The sequence below is a fragment of the Drosophila simulans genome, chromosome 2L, assembly GCF_016746395.2.
Source record: "Drosophila simulans strain w501 chromosome 2L, Prin_Dsim_3.1, whole genome shotgun sequence".
In the NCBI taxonomy this organism is placed as follows: domain Eukaryota; kingdom Metazoa; phylum Arthropoda; class Insecta; order Diptera; family Drosophilidae; genus Drosophila; species Drosophila simulans.
Genome location: NC_052520.2, coordinates 9,437,932 through 9,457,577, shown reverse-complemented (window position 1 = coordinate 9,457,577; position 19,646 = coordinate 9,437,932). Strand labels below are relative to the sequence as shown.

The window sequence follows — 19,646 nt, the reverse complement described above, 5'->3', positions numbered from 1 at the left end:
TAGATTGAAAAGTATTTTTGTATTAATACATCAGAAATGACAATCGAAAGATAGGCTCGTTAAAAAACATTTATTCTTGCTCGTCTTGTTGCTTAAATAGCAATGTTTATTTAAATATTATATGATGAACCAAACTCATAAAATAATTTTTACTAAAAATGTTAACTATATTTAAAGAACGTTCGGTTTGAGTCTTGGCTATAAGATACTGGGAAATATTATGGTCACACCATTAATGTAGTTTCCCAAATGGACCACCACATGGTAGGGGCGCCACTGAACCAAAATTTTAAATATCTAAAAAATTCGCTTTTGGAAATAATATTTCTTGTAAGAAAAAACAAATTGTTTTGTTTATTGCAGTTTTGGTTTATTTTGTTTTTCATTTTAGGAGTCTCATTGTTTTCATTTCATACATGTCCTTATTATTTTATTTGCAATATTTCTCTAAGTAAAAATATGTATTCCTTAAACACACTTTTTGAGTAAACATATATATGATATATATATGATTTTTTGCACCTAAGACTCACTTTCTGTAGTCTGTTTTAAAATCGCTCTTCAATAATGTATAAGTTATGTTGTACAAACACATATCCCGATACGAATTATTAGCTACGCGTAGGTACTTATTAACGTACAGTTGTATACATATATTTATTTATATGGATGTATCTATTTAGTGCTCGAGGAGCTCTCTGCCTCCTTTCCTACTGTATGTGGCTGGTTGGTGTAAACATAGAAATAGTTGCTACTAATTAACCTAGATTGCATCACTTAGGACTACTGGGGTCTTGCACTCGGGCAGTGCGTAGGAAAACAACCGGATGGAGCGGTTGAATTCCCATTTCAGTTGAGATACTGATATTATCCTCGTGTATATTTAATTGATATTTTTAAGGCATTATCGCTTTTAAAGTACATCATTCGGTTTTAAAATCTAGGCTAGACTTGATTTTCTCGCTACCATTAAAACAGGGAATTTAGGATTTTTCGTAAAACTATTCCAGACCTATTCTTCATTCGAACCCATCGCTTGTTTGTCCACAAAGATTCTCTAAATGATGTATTGCATAAGAATTACATTCAGCGTATTTTCACTTTCTTTCTATTCAACGTTTTCGTTAATTTTTGTTTTCTATACTCACAAATTGTTTCACAGCACAATTTCCATTGACAATGGTTAAATGTTCGGATTATTAAAACATTGTAATTCGCTATTCGTTTCTCTTTTCTTTCGCCAACTGATTCTCAGTCAATCGTTTAACTTCGAAACCGAGATTGCACAAAGTCGAAATAAAGCGAAACGTATGCAGCAGTTCAAACACTTAATCGACTTTTTACGGATCTACACTCCACTAAAATACAATACAAAATATTCCTATCACAACGATCTACTCCTACCCTAAAATATGCTAGTTTCTTTCTAGGATTTCTATTCTATTCTAACGCCTGGTTACATAAATATTATCTGCAAGGATTCGTAATCGTATCTGACTCGGATTCGAATTCTGGTTGAATGTTGCATATATCAAAAGATTTCTATTTTTCAGATGCCTTCTATTAGTAGATTTGAACACTCGGTCGTAAGTACAATGAGCAGCTGAGGGATGAGTCACTTCATCAGGAAACGGGCATGAACCACACACACTCAAAGTACGATGAGGCGATTGCCGCCAGGAATGGAGACATTGCTGATGTTGCCACAAATCGAAAATCCTAGCTTATAGCTACATGGCCTAGCACTAAGCACACGCGGAACGCTCCTCCTCTTCGTCATCATTGTCGTTGATGAGCTCGTTTCGATCGTCATCGATCTGGATCTTGTGGTGCGATGTGTTTCGCGTGTGCTGAGGATGTGCATGAGGCCCTGACACTGAGCTGGAGGGAGCAGACTCCGGCAGCACTTGATAATTTAAGTCCTTTGAATTGGTTCGCCGATGTCGCAGCACACTTAGGCCCGTAGTGCTGGCATCCGTTACTACCTGACCCGAAGCAGGAGTTGCACTAGAAATTTTGGTGTTCAAATCCTTCGAGTTGTTGCGGGAATGTCCACGTGATCCAGCTCCACCAGCATCTATTTCATTTGAATTCTTTAGCTTGCCCATATCCGAAACCACATTCTTTAAAACATTCACATTCTTCTTGGGATTGTGATGTGAATGGGGGTGTCGTAGGAAGTCCGCATCGAAGCGTATGTTATTGGGCATGTAGATTTGGTCGTAGCTGTGGTTTCGGGAGTGCTTTTTAACGAAGTGTCCGCATCCGGTGGTCAGCTCTTCGTCATCATCCTCTTCAGGGCAGTCCTGCGGCCGGAGTTGGTTCTGAATATATCGGATGGGTTGACTGGGGTCGTGTAGGTCTGTCGAGTGATTGCGCGTGTGCGCCTGGAACTTTTTGAGATTCTTGTATTTTGTGCTGGCACCACCAGCATCCTGACCAGCCGCATCCGCAGGTTCGCTAGATGAGTTGTGATCCCGGGCAAAGCTCTTGATCATCTTCACGTCACAAGAGGCACTTCGGAAGTGTTTCTTCGACTTGGTCTGTGGCTGGTTGCAGGTGTTTGCCGGTGTCACCACATGACCGCATTTGTCGTAGCTGCAATTAGGAAAGGAAATTAGTTAAGACCATAGTCCTTGAATATAAATGCGAGAAAGGACTTACCAGTAATCCATTTGCATGGTGCGTGAATCATTGCGGGAATGACGAAGTATATCTGTGGGTATGATCAGCTCTCCTCCACCACCAACAAATGCAGTAGACGGCTCGGCACCAGACAGCTTTTCTTCAAATACTGAAAATTATAGATTAATATAATTATATAGATATAGATAATTAGTAATTTCGGTACTAAACTTACATTTGTCTAAGCTAATGATGGATCCGATTATTGGATCGCTGGCGTTAAGGGGCTTCGTTTTCTCAAGCTGCTTGCGCCTTCGCACCAGCCACCAATCCACTATAAAGATAAACAAGGCAATCAGCTTTACAGATGCACACAGTCCAACATATCTGAAAAAAATAAAAATAGATGTAAATAAAACTTATATATTCATATATTTTATGATATATCCATACTTGTAACGGAACTTTTCAATGTCGTAGATGAGACAGCGGCCGCCCTTCTCGCCGCAGGACGACTTCCAGAGAATGCAAGTAGAGTCGATAAGGTTTCCGAACAATATGGGTGCCGGTATGTATCCAAATAGTCGAAAGATTACAAACTGCATGCCAAGCGCAAAGGAACGTTCCTCCTCGGATACCGATCTCAACACGATCATAAGCAGCGGCATCTGCGTAGACGCCACCAAAAAGGTCATGAAGAATAGCAGTATGAGGAACGGGTAGATGGTGCGGCAAGGCGTGGCACATGGACCGGCAGTAGCCACCGGAACCACCGTCACCTCGGCGAAGTTCTCGTTAGCACTGAGAGCCTGGGCTTGGCTGCCACCAGCGCCACGATAAATGCTGCTCGAGATGTTGGCGCGAACACCTATAAAATAAAAATTATATAAATATAACAGGTATACTTTATAGAAGTCACATCAAACTTACAGGCGCAGTTGGTGTAGTTGGTGTTGGATGTGGATGAAAAGGCCGTGCAGCCGGCGTGGCAAGGACTAAAATAGGTAAGTCCATTGTTACCGCACACCGGTTCCACCTCACTGGTCAGACACTCACAGCCAAAGTTGCAGGCGGCTGTGAGGTTAACCTGGAAAGGCTGCTCCAAAGTAGATCCATGCTTGTTGCTGGTGTAGTAGGGAATCGTGGTGCCAGCCATTTTAAGATTGTCGCAACCGAGGAAGAATAGCATCGCGTAACAGGCCAAGCAGATGACGTTAGTGATCAGGACAAATTGGACGGCACCCTTGGGCTTGAGTTGGAATCGTTTCAAGATACAGCCACCGAGGAAGATTCCAATACAAGCTCCAGGCACGGCGATCGAGCCAGTAAAGATGTTCGCCTGACTTTTGCCCAGGCTGAACTGCGTCTCTAGGTACTTGGGCAGAAAGACCACGAAACCAGAGACGATCATCAGCTCCATGCAGGCTCCCAGGCAGGTCACGATGTATACTGGATTCTTCACCAGACGCAGCATCGACTGCGGAATATCCTTGATGTCCTTTCCGTAGCCCGTGTCCACCTTGGGTGGCGCCTGCGACTGGTCCTCTTTGCTGGTCACGGCAACAATTTCCAGCTTCTTCACCTTGCCCATCTCATCCGTCGCCACAGTGGCTCTAGAATTGTTTGGCAAAACTGGTTGCACTACGCTGCTCTTCCGTATCTTCTTCTTTTCGCGGGCAAGCACTTTGGGGAAGGAGAAGAAGGGCACGGCCACCACCAGCAGAATGACTCCGCATAGCAGAAAACCGCCCCACCACATTCCCACCCATCGTCTGTCGCCGGGAGCTGCAACAGATCAAGTTTAATAAAGTTTGACTTTCATTGCAGTCTTATCAAAAATGGATCCTAAGAGGGATCGTACTCACTGATCGATATGGTGGTGGAGGATAGCGAGTCCATGTGGAAAGAAAGCAGATAGGCACCAAGCAGGAATCCCACTACTGGTCCAAAGGCGCCCATGCTGTACATAAATCCGATATACATCGAGGAGCTCTCCGTTCGCACGTGATCGTCCACGTAGGTGGTGCCTAGCGTAAAGAGCGGGCTGCCTCCGCATCCGAGGAGCAACTGGGCAAGCACGAAGAGTAACACCGGCCCCGTGGTGGAGGCCTTGCCCTCCAGGCAGTTATCCTCGCGCAGCGTGTGCGGCGCCAGAGGTTGGTTGGATAGTCCGCTGGACAGGCGACCCAGGTCCATGTCCTGATCTCTAACCAAGGCACTCTTGCATATGTTGTCGCTGGTTTTGTTGACGATCGCTATTCCCGGATTGGGTTCGCCCGTAAAATGCGGCACCATAAACACCAGCGAGCCGATGCCCATGATTACAGCTCCGATTCCAATCCACACGGGAATGTGTCGTCGGCTGCCCAGGTAGCTAACGAAGATCACGGTGATCACATTGCCGATCTCATAGCTAGAGGCTATTAGCCCCGAGTAGCTGGAGGGGATTTCGAAGCGCTTCTCGATTGTGGTGATCACGGAGTTAATGTAACCCGAACTAAGGGCCTGCTGCATCATCACCAGCAGCGAGAGCAGCACCACAAAGATCTTGATGCGGGCGAATCGCTGGATTCCATAAGGTCTGCAGTTGAGAATGCCGCAATCGCCTGATTGGAACTGCTCTTCGTCGAAGTCCTCCTCCGGATCAGCCGGACATTTGCCCGCCGATGCCTGTCGACTGTGGCATTTCACCGTCACGCTGTCGGTCACCACTGCTGGTCCACCTCCAGGGCCGCTAACTGCCGACGGCAACTGATCCCCCGCCAGGTAGGACGTGGCATGAGGCTGGTTGTCCTGATCTAGGGCCGCATCTATACTGCTGTCGTCGCCGCTATTCGTCTCCGAGTAGAGGCCGGTCATCTGGTACATGGATTCCTGCCGCCTGCAAGTGAGATTGTTTCTGTGGTCAGATCAACAAGAGGGATTTGACAATAGCCGCTTATTTTTTGCATTTTTTAGTGGGTTTTTGCCATACCCCACCCCAAAAGTCGTCGAAAACGTTCAATTTTAACCTAATTTCCAAACATTTTATGACAAGCCGCCTGCCTATTGGGATATTGTTGGATATGGTCGGTCTATTAGGTTAATCTCTAATGGGTGTGTACTATATGTAACTATCTATAGTTGTGTAAAGGTTTTTGTGTTTAAAACCAAATGATGAGTTTCTTATGAGGACTTCATTTATTTCTACATAATACATATGCTAATAAATTAAACTAGGTTTGTAAAACTGAAGTGTTTGCTATAAAACAAATTTATTTACCCTAAAACCATTCTATTAACTTTCTTGCAACTTGTGATTTAATCATGCGGTTACGTCCTTTCGATGTTATATAAAAATTTGATTTGGCCCGCCTTGGCCCAGGGTATTTAAAGTTTCAACCTTGCTGTTGTATCGTGTGTCTTTTTTGCCAGCCGGCCTAGAACTTGGCGATGGACGGTCCAAGGACGCCCGAGGGCGAGGACGCATGGCCCACTCAATGTCAAGCTCTTTGGGCTGTTGGCCAACACACTGAACTGGCCCATTCCATTGCTCCTACCCACTCTGATTTCTTGGCTTGGCAGCTGCAACCACACAGCGCTACGGACTCTTCCTCTGGCTATTTCCTGGCACTTCGGGAGTTCAGGACTTCCCGTTCTCGTTCTCCGTTCGACGGCTTTTCCGGAGTTCCATCGACTGGCAGAGCGCGCGGATGACTGCGGCGAGTCGCTAGTCGAGCCTGCAAGCTCACGTGCTCACCCTGGACTTGTTTGTCACGCTTTCCTTTTCCTTCCTGCTTGGGGGCTTTTGAATATTTCAAACTTGACCGACTCAACGTAATCGACTGTTATCGATTGGTTTTGACGGCACAAAGGCGCTGCAGTCTTATGAATTATTAACCCACCAAACCCGCCCATCCACGTGCTACTAAACGTGCCCTCAGAAGTTCTGATTCCCCCCGCCCACATTCTGAAGCTAATTATTGATATGGCAAACAATATTTGTGTTTGTTTGCCCAAGGCAAGTGTCAATGGTAAATAGTATTTCCACAAAGCTTGGCCTAATGTCTCAAAAAATACAAAGGGGGAAGCTAGAAAATGTCAGCTGGCAACTGCAGCGATTTCCTCACCTGTGACCTTTGCGATTTGCCGTGCCGGCATCGTTGGCAATGTGGCCATTGCTGCTGCTGCTAGCGGTGCCTGCTCCCACATCTGCCACGCCCCCCGAGGGTGGAGGCGGTGGGTCGGATTCCTGTTCGAATGAGGGATTCGTATACTGCTCGATGTGCTTGGCCGACATTGTGTAGCATTTAACCAACTGGCAGCGCAATCATTCACTCGGTCAATCGATCAGCTTTGAGGCATATCCTGGAACAGAGAGAAGCGGGATAAATGGCTTAGCATGGTAGTTGACTTTCAGGGTTCAGAGTTTGTTCCACGAAACTGTCATTAGGGACTTTCACACAAACACACGGATGCCTACACCCACACACAATCCCCCATGGAGTACAAGTCCACAGTTGATGACGCCGACAATTACTTCCTGAAATGCTCGCCCCATTGCCACACTAATTGAGCTCAAACAGAAGAGTCGCTGCAACATGCGACCAAGATGGAGTGAAAAAAGTAGGGGGGAGAAAGATAATTACGGAAGGCGGTGACCCAGCCACCACCCACCTAGTACCGCCATTTCTCCTCCCACATTTCCACCCATTTCACTGGCCCAGACTTCCGCAGGACGAGAAGGATGCTCGCTGACGCCGTCTTCTATTAAAAGCAAGCTCTACACTCAGCCACTTGTCCATGTGAGCATGATGGCGATGTATGCCCACATCCTTGGGTTGGCGGAGGATGTCCTTATTCGAGATGCAATCGTGACGCCATACTGATTGTTTTAAAGCTGCAGAAAACTGATTCAAGGGATCAGTGGGAATACAGCTTACGCATTTCATTCCATATGACAAATATTAAAAGTAGAAAACATTCTAAAATCGATACTAACATTTAAAGAAAGAATATTGAGCGAGATGTCTCACTTAAATGAACTTGTTCATAAAAACCCTGAAAAGTTGTAAGTTTAAGATGTTATGCTTCATTTGCTTCGTGACACGACGGAAAAGGAGTGAAGCCTTCCCAATCCTTTGCAAATTTATGCCCCATTCCCATCTCCGATAAATGCGTGACAAGACCGCACAACCGAACCGCTCAAGGAAGGGCTAATGAAACTGCTATGCCCTCGTCAAGATGCAAAAAAGATTCCGATGGCGTCGCCATAACCATCCGGGTGAGAGTAGTAACAGTTGCTCACTTTGTCGGGCGATTTTCCTTTCATTAATATGCGATATTGCCAAGGACCAGCAGCTATGGCTACATCAACAATGGGGGGCGACGCCACTTGAACACGCCTCCTCGCACGCATTCGTTGAAAGGGAAGAAATTTATCGATTTACTAAGCCTTGCAGCTCCGTGGAAATATGAAAATGAAAATCAGCAAAAAGCTAATGCCGGTGATTGTGCTATACACAGCTACTTCTGCTGCTTTGTGGCACCTCTCTATAAGACAGTCCCTCCTCCTCCTGCTCCTCCTCCTGCTCCTCCCCCTCCTCCTCCAAACGAAGCTGGGAACCCATGCAAATGGCGACTAATTGAGGATTTACTTGGTGGCTCACCCTTATTGTTGGATGGATGACCGCTTAAGTGTGATTTAGAGGCTTCCATTTGTAGGAGGCGCTGCATTCTGGCTGGTGTGCACCGCTTTACCCACTGGCCAGTTAATCAATTATCCTCATCCCAGTATCGAATCCGTTTCTCCCCCGTTGACCCACAAATGCTGCCGCTTATTGCTGCCATGTTCCACATTTGTTCATTTTGCTTCCTTTTAGGTTTTCCATTTTCCTAGAGGCTTTTGGTGTCACAGATGCAGCAGCATCTGTCCCAGGATAAAAAGAATGACGAAAAAGCCAACTTTTTTGGTTTACTTACTTTACTTGCCACTCTTCTGGCCAATTGCCAAATATAAATTTTACCCTGTTCTCGTTGAGGTAGTCGCGTTTGTAGCAGGAAATGTTTACCCCAGAGATCAGCTAACTGAACGAACAAGCTTTAATGATGCCACTGCTGAATTACCTCAATAATTGGAGCACAATCGGAAATGTTTTCATTAATCGGATCTATCTTGGGAAATAAAAAAACATCGTGCAAAATATTTCCCCTTCGAGCTATAATTTATCGAATGTATGATTGTCACAAACAACTCTCGCATGAATTGCACAACGTGAATTAATTAAGGAGCGACATGGAAGGTGAATCAACTCTTTGGGTATTAAAGGGCATTACATAAATGGAAGTTGTCCCGAAAATTGACATCATTTGTGAAATTTTTCATCGGCAAGAGGAAAGAGGATTTCTAGAGTCCGAGCGGTGAAAGCGGTCAGTAAAAACCCATCAAAATGAGTTGAGTTCGCATTTTTCGAATATTAAACATAATGCAGGACAGCCAGTGACAGGTGGACATTGCATAATGTTCACAGGGTACCAATAAATTAAAAAGTGACATGGATTATGGAAAAAGCCCTTAACAATTTAATGGAAAAGTTACCTAATTGAATTTTACAGCACTTGAAATGCTTATTTCCGCGAACAAGTTAATTTTTATTCAGAGAGCGTAGGTGATTTAATATCACTGTTTTTTATAGTGCACATTGTGGCCTGATCTTGATCAATTGGCATTAGTTCCGTGCTCACGCCCTTTTTGCTGGATATTCCACAGACCATGAAGATGCAGATCACGCACGGTTTCCCCAATACGCTTCTCTCATTCTTTCTCTAAGTAAGCCCAGAATTATTTCTATATATTTCTGTGTCTGGAACAGGACGTTGAACTTCCGAAGACGACGGAGAGTGAATGACTAACGTAATTAAAATAAAAAGACAATAAGTAATCTAGACGAGAAAGAGGAAGATACAGCAAGTGCAAAACTGAAAGCAAGATTTATCTCATGCGTTCCTTGGCCAAAATGGTAAAGGTCAGTCGGTTTGAGTTGGAGCCAGAAAGCCTGTCATAGCCAAATAAAGAAACTTGTTTAAACTGGGGAGATTTGGACTCGGGCTGAGTCATTTAATGCCCCTCTTTCCTCTTTTTTCTGCTGTTCACTTGTTCATTCAATCATCAAGCGGGCCGTCAAATTCATTTTTAGAATCTTAATGGCATTTTTCGAAGAACAATCAAAAGTAAATGGAAAGTGAATACAAGTGCATTACCATACTCGATTCCCAAACTGCATATCTGTGAATTTGTATGCATAAACCAGGTATACAGATACATAAGCGATCTTATGCGATTCCCATACAGGAAGTTAAGTTTACAAAACAAGTTTTTTTCGAGCGCGGTTTCTTTTCTTGTTTTTGTTTTGCTTTGTTTTTTACGCTTTTCTGCTGTTTTTTTTTTGCCCAACCGATTTCTGTGTTAGTAGATAAAAAGCTACAAAGATACTTTTTGCGCTGGAGTGTAAATTTCCCCATAGAACCGAAGCCACAGAAATGTTTCGATCGTTAGCAACTAATTACGGAAAAATTATTTCTTTGCTGATACAAGTGCTGAGGAGAGATGTGTTGTTCAAAGTTGTTATATATTTTTCCTGATAAGAGTCTCTACACTGCGGAAGATTTCCTTCACAAAAGTGGAGAGAGAAAAACAAGTGGCGAAAAAGATACAAATGGGCATTTTGACTTTTTTAGTCTGGAGTAATTATGGCGAAACACTATAACAACAGTGCGATAAAACTGCGGACGTGTATCTCGAAACAAACAATTAGATTTCCCATGCGCACAGTTACGAACATTTCTTAAGGTTGATAAGTATGGCACAGCGATCTTATAAGGCTCCGGGTTATTTACGCAGCTGTTTGCGGTCAAATTTAATGCCGATTACTTTCAAGGCAACTTACTGCGGAATTAGAACAACAATAAGACCTTAAGCTTAACTGATAATTATTAATATAGCTTGATAAATTTCATTTTTGTTATATTTGAAACAGTGTTGAAAATTATTTCAAATACTCTTTATAGTTCAATAATACATAGAGATAAGGATTCTTCGTATTGAAATATAAAACTTGGAAATTGTTGATACGAGTTTGTTTATTTGCTTGAACCTCTGACCTACATTCATGGACTACGTAATATGTTACTGATTAATTATAAAGTCTTTATTCAACATGATTTTAAATAAGATTTTTCCTAATGCTCCTATTTCAATTTACTAATTTTTCAACTAAAAAACAAATTTTAAAAGCATACATCAACATTGTTTTAATATTTTTTATTCATTGAAGTTACACTTTAAAGTCATCTTCTAAAGTTAGCGTTTGTGTTGTATTTTAATATTGTTGATATTTTTGTTGGTGGTTCCTCCAGCGGAGCCTACAGGTTTTCCTGCATTTTCTTTAGCGTTTCCGCCAGCTGGTTTTCCTCCAGGACTTCCAATCGGGTTCTCTCCGGGACGTCCTTTCGAGCCATCGCTATCAGCTCCAGGTTTTCCCTCTGGACTTTCTATTGGTTTCTTATCAGGACTTCCTGCAGCAGCTACGACAGAACTACCTCCTGGTTTGCTCTCGGGAATTCCTGCCGGTTTTACTTCAGGATTTCCTTTAGGACTTTCTACAGGCTTATTCTGAGGACTTCCCCCAGAGCCTCCGCCAGAACTATCTTCTGGTTTTCCTGGTGGAATTTCAACAGGATTTTCTCCAGTAGCTCCACCTTCAGCAGCTCCACCAGAACTACCTTCTGGTTTGCTCTCCGGAATACCTGCAGGTTTTGCTGCAGGATTTCCTCCAGAACTTTCTACAGGCTTATCCTTAGGACTTCCACCAGAGCCCCCGCCAGCACTACCTCCTGGTTTGTCTTCAGCTCTTCCCCCAGATCCTCCGCCAGAACTACCGCCAGGTTTCGCAACAGGACGTTGCACAGGCATTCCTCCAAAACTTTCTTTAGTGCCACCGCCAGAACTTACTCCAGGTTTTCTTCCCGGTATTCCCACAGGCGTGTTCCACGGTGACCCAGGTAAGCCCGGAGGATTCGGTTGTTTCAGAACTCCCTTAGGCACATAATCTTTAACATCCAAGTTTGGGAGACAAATCTTAACCAAAGGGTCCCACTTTAAGTTCGATGGACAAGTCGGAGTCCTAAGGTATCCGGTAAACGAAGGGGGAACTGTAGGAATCGGTTCTAAACCCATAATACCACGCGTCTTAATTACGACTGATTCGGATTGCGATTTATCATGGCTTTATATGCCGCATCAAGTGGAATAATACCATTAACTTTGCATTCCGAGCATAATTAAAAGATAATTGCTACAGTTTGAAATGTCACATGGCAAATCGAGATATGGATTTTAAAAACTTATATAAATTTGAAATAATTAACCTCAAACTAATTCTAAGTATATATTTATAAATGGCTATATTTGTAATAAACACGATTCTGTTAAATGTTAATATTCTTCGATTTCGTACAAAAAGGCTTCATTGGGTGTATCGTTTCTTTGAAATGTTTCTTTGTTCCCGATACTGCCAAATGGTTTTGTGAGTACTCAACGGGTTCTTTTGGGCCACTCGAATGCAACTCTCAAGTTTCCAAAGCCCCAAAGGCTTAGCTTCGTGGTTGGTGCAACTCGAATGCGTTTCGTGTAATTATTTGGCTTTTGGAATTCGACAAACTCGTTTTAAGCTTTTTGTTTTAAATTACTTCGCATGGCGTTGGCTCGGATCGGTTTGCTGGTGTTTGGCTCGGTTTGGCCCCAAATGAAAGGGGCTTCCGCGAAGTGTTCGAGCCACCCACCCAGATGTCTTGCCAAGCACAACAAAGCACCCAAATCGGTGTGAGTTAGATGGAGTGGATCGGATTACAGGCCAGCACAGAGATTCAACAGCAACGGAGTGCCACATAATCCTCTTAGTCAGCTCAGCTCCGTTCAGTTCATTCGAGTTGAGTTTTGGCACGAAGAGTGAGTTTCAATGGAACGGAGCTACAATATCTGTAACTGGGGCTGCGACTGCGACACATTTGCCATTGTTGTTGCTGCTCTTAATTGCACAAGTCGCCAAAAGTCACATGTCACCGAATGAGATGCGAGATGTGCCAAGAGTGGCGGGAAACTGTGCATTAATTTATTGCCCAAGATCTCATCCCATCGCGAGTGCCTCATAAGGTGGCCCCCATTTGAATCATCGCATCTCCCACCACTGGAAAGTTCGCTGATCTTGCCGCTTTGTCTCCACTCACAGAGTGCTGACCTCGATTATTGGCCAGGGTACAGTTTTGGCCTCTCTCACGGTAATTGATCGATTCACGATCTGGTCAAGACTCAGACTCAGGCTCCAAGAAAGACCGATTCTTTGTCATAATTACATTCCGGCCATTAATCACATTGAGAGAAATGTCAGGAAACAATGTCAATCAGTTTTAATTTTAAATTATGAAAGACATTACTTTTACATATTTCTTACTCGAGGGTGAAATGGTATCCCCTTTACAAGTTTAAAGTAAATAAATCAGAAGTATTATATCTGTATAATACACTATATAAAATACATTAAGTTCCATCTATGATATCTTTCCGTGTGCTCATGAACATTGGACATTTCTGCACTGAATGGCAGCTTTTCAAGTGGGTGTGTTTCTGCAAACCGGTATCTGTATCTTTGAGTACATATAGATCTGCATCGGCTGTATCGCATTGGTCATTGATACTCGTTAGACCGGCTATGAAGGCCGTTTCAAGAAAAGTGCCACCAACTCAAGCGGAGTGACACAGATAAATCCTGAGAATCAACTAAGCCAGTTAGGAATGTTATTCAATCGTTTGCTGACATTACATTAGCCAAAATGCCTTAACCTTGTTGCTGGGTAAGCATCATTGAAAGTTGTTGATCAATCTGGGAATCTTAAATTGAATACCAGTTGTACATACATTTGTTAATTTCCCGCTGCAGTTTGACGTCACAGGCTCCCTTACAATAATTCAAACTCGCAACAAAACTCAATATTCACTGCAAAAAAAAATTACGTTCGCTTGTTTATTCAACTAAACTTTCTGCAGCTGATAAAACAAAAGACACTTGCCTGGGAAACGGGAAAAGTGCGATGTGGATAGGGGGTTTTGGATAAAGGAAATGAATATATGGCTCTGGGAAGCCAGAAGCAAACAAAAACAGTTATTAAGCCAACATTTGGCTGAAATCATTTCACGTACCAGTTCCCAAAGCTTGGCCATATTCCTTTATAGTCATTATATACGTGTATATATCTGCCAGTGTTTGCATCTCGGGGGCATTTGACGCATGTTTGGGAATTATAAAGATGCGGAATAATTAAAATAGAAACAATGGAAGCCACAACAGGAGCCATGCGTCAATATATCTGAGATAAACACGCTGCAGTGCCTGAATAAAATATGCCAATCCTTATATGACCATATATATATAAAGTAGACTACTTTTGTTGGAATAAACTGCATGTGTTTTATTTTTAGAAACATCTCAGCAGAGACAGCTTATACATTTCGGTCTCAAAGATAATACAAATGTGCTAAACAAGAGCTTATTATATTGATTTTCTGTCAAGAAATGAGTAACCACTGCCTTTACTGTCAAAATATGATAAAAGTGTGTTGTATCTATCTTAATTTATTGTATGTCAAAGGCATTCATAAAATGTGCAAAGCGTCCGATCGACTTGCGCCCATCAAACAAACGAAAATAACTCATACGCCATGTTGGTTTCCGGGGGGTGTAACAGAGTGGTGGGCAGAAAATGCCGTTGGAGGAGCGACTTGGCAACGCGCTGTATGCTCAAAGATTAAAAATAAGTTTTACCACAAAAAAGCAAACACTACAAACAATCACGGCCACGTCGTCTGCTCTATGTTTACCCGAGAATCAGAAGCAAACAGTCAACGAGCTGATAATGAAGACAAATCAACAGAGCACATATGAATGTACATACATATGTACATAAGCATGTACATGTGTGCCACCTCTCCTCAGATCAAAAATGTTTTCAGCTGGAATAGATCGGATTATATTGGGCAGCATCATCACATTTCCGAAAAGAGCTTTACATTCGCTTGTTTGTTTGCTTTTTCTGCCAGTTTGTTTAACTTCTTCTCGGCGGGACTTAATCTAAAGGGCGGGATTATCTAAAGGCAAACATCGGACCACAGAAACTATGGGATGAGAGAAGTTTTTAGAAGAAATGGGAACAGCATAGCTTTTGATTCGTGAATATGTATGACTGCACCAAAGCAGCTCATTAAATTCGGCTAAGAAGCTACCAAAAAAAAAATCCATGTTCGAATTTATAAATAAAAAAGAAAGTAAAGGCCAACATTTAAATTCAAATCGCATAGGTAGGAGCACCAAAAATGCTTAAATCAAAATGGAAACTTTAATTGCCATTGTTTTGAAATGAAAATAAAAAATCGGGAAAAGTGGAAAGGCACATATATATATTTGGGCTAAACTTTAATTTGCGTGTGCAGGCAGGGCAAAAAAAAAACACACACAGATTGGAACCGACCTAAAAACGCCAACATGCGACACAGTGAGACCAATCAAAAAATTACAACAGGAAAAGTTGAAAAATACACACGAAAAATTAAACAAATAGGTGAACGAGTGAGCGAGTGAACGAGTAAACGAGTCGGTGAATGAATGAATGAATGAACGAATGAATGGATGGGTGGCCCTAAATCTCTGTTCAGCGCAATTTGTGAGCAGTCGAGGAAGAAAAAACTAACGTAAACAAAAAACACCAGTTTCGTTGTGCTGTGTCTTTTCTCTTACCGACTTTTGGTGAATTTACTAAAATGGTTATCATTGTTGTTATTCTGCTCGACGACGCCATACAACCGAAATTTGTATAATTTCTGATCGCCGTTGTTTTTTGCTGGCATTGTTTAAAAAAAAAAACCCGCTTTCTCCGCCTGAGAATGAGAAATGAAAACAAGAGTCAATGACGAATTTGAGAAATTTCGTGCGTTTTTTTGTCTAGTTACCCTAAAAAAAACTTGATTCAGTTGGCATGACTCCTTCCACCAAATGGGGCAGTTTCCCAAAAAAACTATTATATTACTTAGGTACTTTACCAAATCTGTAAACATCTGGACAAATAGCTGAGCTGTATACATTTTGCCAATATTTCTGGGGCACTTTGTGTGTTCGTTTTTTACGACTTTTTAATTGCTACTTTGAAAAGAACATTTAAGTGCCTTCGGTAAACAAAAACGACCATATTGGGGGGCAATTTCCACTTTTCACAGTCTGCCCAAGTAAACATTCCGTCTCAACTTCTTCAAGTTTTCTGCCGACGTTGTGTAAAAAGTTAATTGATATTTTCGTTCCCTTTTAATTGCAGAACTATCCATTCCCTTCATCTGCGCCGTCTCACACAAAATTAATCAATTTTCAAGTACGTTAATGATGTAACAACGCCTCGCGTAGCTTTCAGATTATGAAAACCTTTCCAACGATGATTTTTAAATGAAATTATACTCAGTGCTCGCTTAAAGTCGTAATTAGACGATATGTGAAAACTCATTCAGCGCTTGCACAAAAGCCAAAGCAATCGGAGCTTAAGACGAAAACATTTCACTGGCGAAGATACAAAGATACATGCAACCAAATGGTCATAAAACCAAATGCATGGCGAATTGAATGTTGGTATAAACGAATTAAGCGATATAGACGGGAAATTGGGAAACTATGAAAACACTATATATGAAAAGTTTTAACGACTCTGGAAAAAATACACAGGCAGCAGCTGCTGAATGCATCGTATAAATTATTCTTTAAAACGTACTAAAACAAATAAAAAAGGAAGCACATTTAATTAGCAGCAGATAGTTAAACGAATCTAATAAATTCTTATTAAATTCAATAAAGTGCTAACTAACTTTTTGGCAAAAAACGTACCAAACTTTTACAAAAAAAACATACAAATCGTGTCACAAATCGAATCGGAATGGGATCGGAGGTCCTGATTTTCGGCTTAGGTTGAATGCCCTCGTGGGCAAAGTTTTACTGTTAGGAAGCACTTAAGTCCTGCCAATCGCTGACTTTGCAATCGATTTTCCCACCGTCGATTTTTCGACGGTCGCAAAAGTTATCCCTTCGCCGCACTCAACAACATTCCATTATATCGAACTGCAGTTTCAGCTGTTGAAGCTTTGTTTCAGCGACTTTGATTGATATTGTGTGACACACTCGGCGATTCGATTTCAATTTTCGTCACCATGGCAGTTAAGTTTCAGTGGTTTTGGGCGAAAAATAAGTCACGTAATAAATATCTGGCCATCTGGCCCATTTGGCCTATTGCAATGCCAAACAACAACAACTTGATTTCATAGGCCATGTGTGTGGGAAGTTGGCAAAACCCGTTGACAAGTTGTCAAAAAGAGCGAAAGAAGCAATCGCAAAATCAAAACAAATGCTTTCGTGAGGACTCACCTTCAACTTGCTTTCCTTGCGTTTCCTCCTTGCCTTCAAATTTCCCGGCGACTTTTCATTCAATTTGACTGTTCGTTGAGATTATTTCGCACATTCGTTTGCTGATTTATTTGTAAACACACACAAGAGATTCCTCTAATTATTTCGCATTAAAATTGCACATATTTGTTTTGCTGAAAATTATTGGATAATTTCGTTTACTTATTGAAGAATAACAATCGCGCGATTTATCTTTTTCTCTCTCTCTGTCTCAAGAGAGAGCGAGAGTTTAAATGAGACGTTGCTTTAACCGGTTTACGTTTGCTTGATTGAGAGAGTCGAGCTCAAACACCGTTAGATAGAGAGCGTAACGCGATCACCCGATTATGTTTATACCCCAATGTTGTTGGTGTTTTACCCGCCTGCTTTTGTTACGTGCTAAGATTTGGCAAGAAAACCCAGCTAATTGGGGCTACCAACAGCAAAAGGGAGCGTGAGAGGGACGATGGGCAGCAGAAAGAGATGAAACGTCAGCGCCAGCCAAGCGCAAGAAATGAAACGAGACACACATACGAATATTGGGATCACACATCAAGGTGTGTAAGTGCAGGAAAAATCGGATAAAAACAAATCTGAACACCTGTCTGATTGTTATTAAAAACGGACAATGTATGTATTTATTGTATTTTGCAACACGGTGTTTCAGAATTATGACTTATTCTTTAAAATCTTACTTCTTTAGTGCTAGCTAAAATGAAATTAGTACTAATTTATGTCACTAAATAAGCTACATCATAAAACGAATCGTTTTTCAATATATTTAGCAAGTTTTAATTTTGGTGCAAAGTTTGTGATGCTAGCTTAAAACATTTGCGACATTTACTTAAGCAATTCATTTCAAATACCCAATTCCATTGATTTCTTTGTTGGATTGAATATTGATACGAACTTGTCACACTCAATTTTAGAAAAGCTGTGAGAAATCCAGCGGGCTGGGATAGGAAAACCTGTTTTTTCGGGTTAATTTCGAAGGTACTGCATCATTCTCGGAGAGTTGAAATACAAAAATCTAAGAATTGGCATCCAATTGGAATATGATTTTGCGATTAGCATGGCTCTGTAAATTACTCAAAAACTTTTTGCGCTTATATAGTACATATAAATGTAAAAATGTGCGTACTATGTGTGTACTATATATACCTACATTTGTACCTATATCTATACTTGAACACATGTGTCAATTGTACTTAGCGTGCGTTTTTATTTTTTTCCTTGCTTATGAGTTGCTTTGGTCTGGCAATGAACGATTATGCAAAAATAAATCAATTGAAAGGCAACAACGAAGAAAACACGAGAAAACGCCACAAAGGAAAACTCAGTGGGGGAGCAGGAGAGTCAAAAATTGGGGGAGGGGGAAAAGGGAATCTGTAACAAGTGCTTTAAAAGGAAAACAGGTCTCTCCCTGAAAAGAAAACTATTCCATCGTATTTGTCATTCTCACACTAATTTTTCCTGACATTGAATTGCTCTTCGAACATTGAAAATTTATTTAGTGTTTTTGCAAAATTATAAAATTGCATTTGGACTACAGAAAAAGGATAAACATACATAAATATGTATGTAAATATAATTTCGATGATATATTTATGTCATCGTCATCTTAAAAATTAATTTTTTAGTTTGCGGCACGATTGAATAATTTATTGTTGCATTATGAAAGAACAACAAATCGTTTACCACGCAGAGAGAGATGGAGAAAGAGAGAGAGCGCAACCCTGTAATCCCCCACACACACACCGTTACCTGGTGGCTATGTAGAGCGAGACGAGACGAGTCTGGTCGAAAAGGGACGGAGGAAGATGGGGAGACAGAGCGACGGACGGCAACATAAGAAGACGAGACAGAACAGATGTCCGCACACACACAATCATACAAACAGGTGAGAGGCACCCACACACACGCATGCAGGGCAAATAGGAGATTTTATTTTATCACTCCTTACACTCGTATTCATCAAGGACCTCTTGCGCTCTTATCACTTCTTTGTTTGGGTTACTGACCCGTAATTGCACGTTATTTATGTTGGATCACACCCACACATGCACTTGCCCGCCGGAGCGATGCTCTCGCGAAAGTATCACAAAATCAATTCAACACTTCTTCGTTTGGCTGCCACGAGAAAGCAACAAAAAAGTTGGCTCAATCACTTTGACGCGAATTCGTTCGGTTCAATCTCAACCGCTCAAAATTTTACCATCCGTCGAATTCGGATTTCAAAAGGCGAATGGTGATAAAATGAATGGGGAAAAGACAGAGAGCGATTGTTCTAGGGATGGCACAACTGTCGATATATCGGTATTTCAAGTCTTCTTTGTAATTTTTGAGGAATTCAGAATGTATTTAATATAAAGAGAAGACCAAAATTACAACGATATTTGAGATTTAAAATGTTACAGCAAAAAACAAGAATTTTATAAAAGGCATCGTTGTGGCTTTCCTATTTATCATCACTGTTCCGGGCTTAGCCTATACTCAAACATTGTTTTTGACATTTAG

At 41.6% G+C, this 19,646-nt stretch overlaps 2 protein-coding genes across 4 annotated transcripts; both read right to left on the bottom strand.

Moving 5' to 3' along the window:
* Window positions 1-509: 509 nt before the first annotated feature.
* LOC6731638 (solute carrier organic anion transporter family member 5A1) lies at window positions 510-19,409 on the bottom strand. Of its 3 annotated transcripts, none has more exons than XM_016179861.3 (9): window positions 19,093-19,409; window positions 17,112-17,284; window positions 6,735-6,972; window positions 4,491-5,506; window positions 3,556-4,410; window positions 3,079-3,493; window positions 2,861-3,012; window positions 2,665-2,794; window positions 510-2,598 (listed from the first exon to the last, which is right to left on the bottom strand). In XM_016179861.3, exons 3-9 carry the CDS (start codon window positions 6,902-6,904, stop codon window positions 1,746-1,748), a joined length of 3,591 nt encoding a protein of 1,196 aa, XP_016024324.1. In that variant the 5' UTR covers window positions 6,905-6,972; window positions 17,112-17,284; window positions 19,093-19,409; the 3' UTR covers window positions 510-1,745. The 3 variants fall into 3 exon arrangements, with proteins under 3 accessions (XP_016024324.1, XP_044779835.1, XP_016024325.1); XM_044923900.1 differs by having other exon boundaries at window positions 19,151-19,409; XM_016179862.3 differs by lacking the exons at window positions 6,735-6,972; window positions 17,112-17,284; window positions 19,093-19,409 and adding an exon at window positions 5,600-5,710.
* On the bottom strand, window positions 10,910-11,876 carry LOC6731637 (translation initiation factor IF-2). The gene has a single exon (XM_002078741.4). The coding sequence runs from the start codon at window positions 11,837-11,839 to the stop codon at window positions 10,964-10,966; it is 876 nt and encodes a 291-aa protein (XP_002078777.2). The 5' UTR covers window positions 11,840-11,876; the 3' UTR covers window positions 10,910-10,963.
* Window positions 19,410-19,646: the final 237 nt, after the last annotated feature.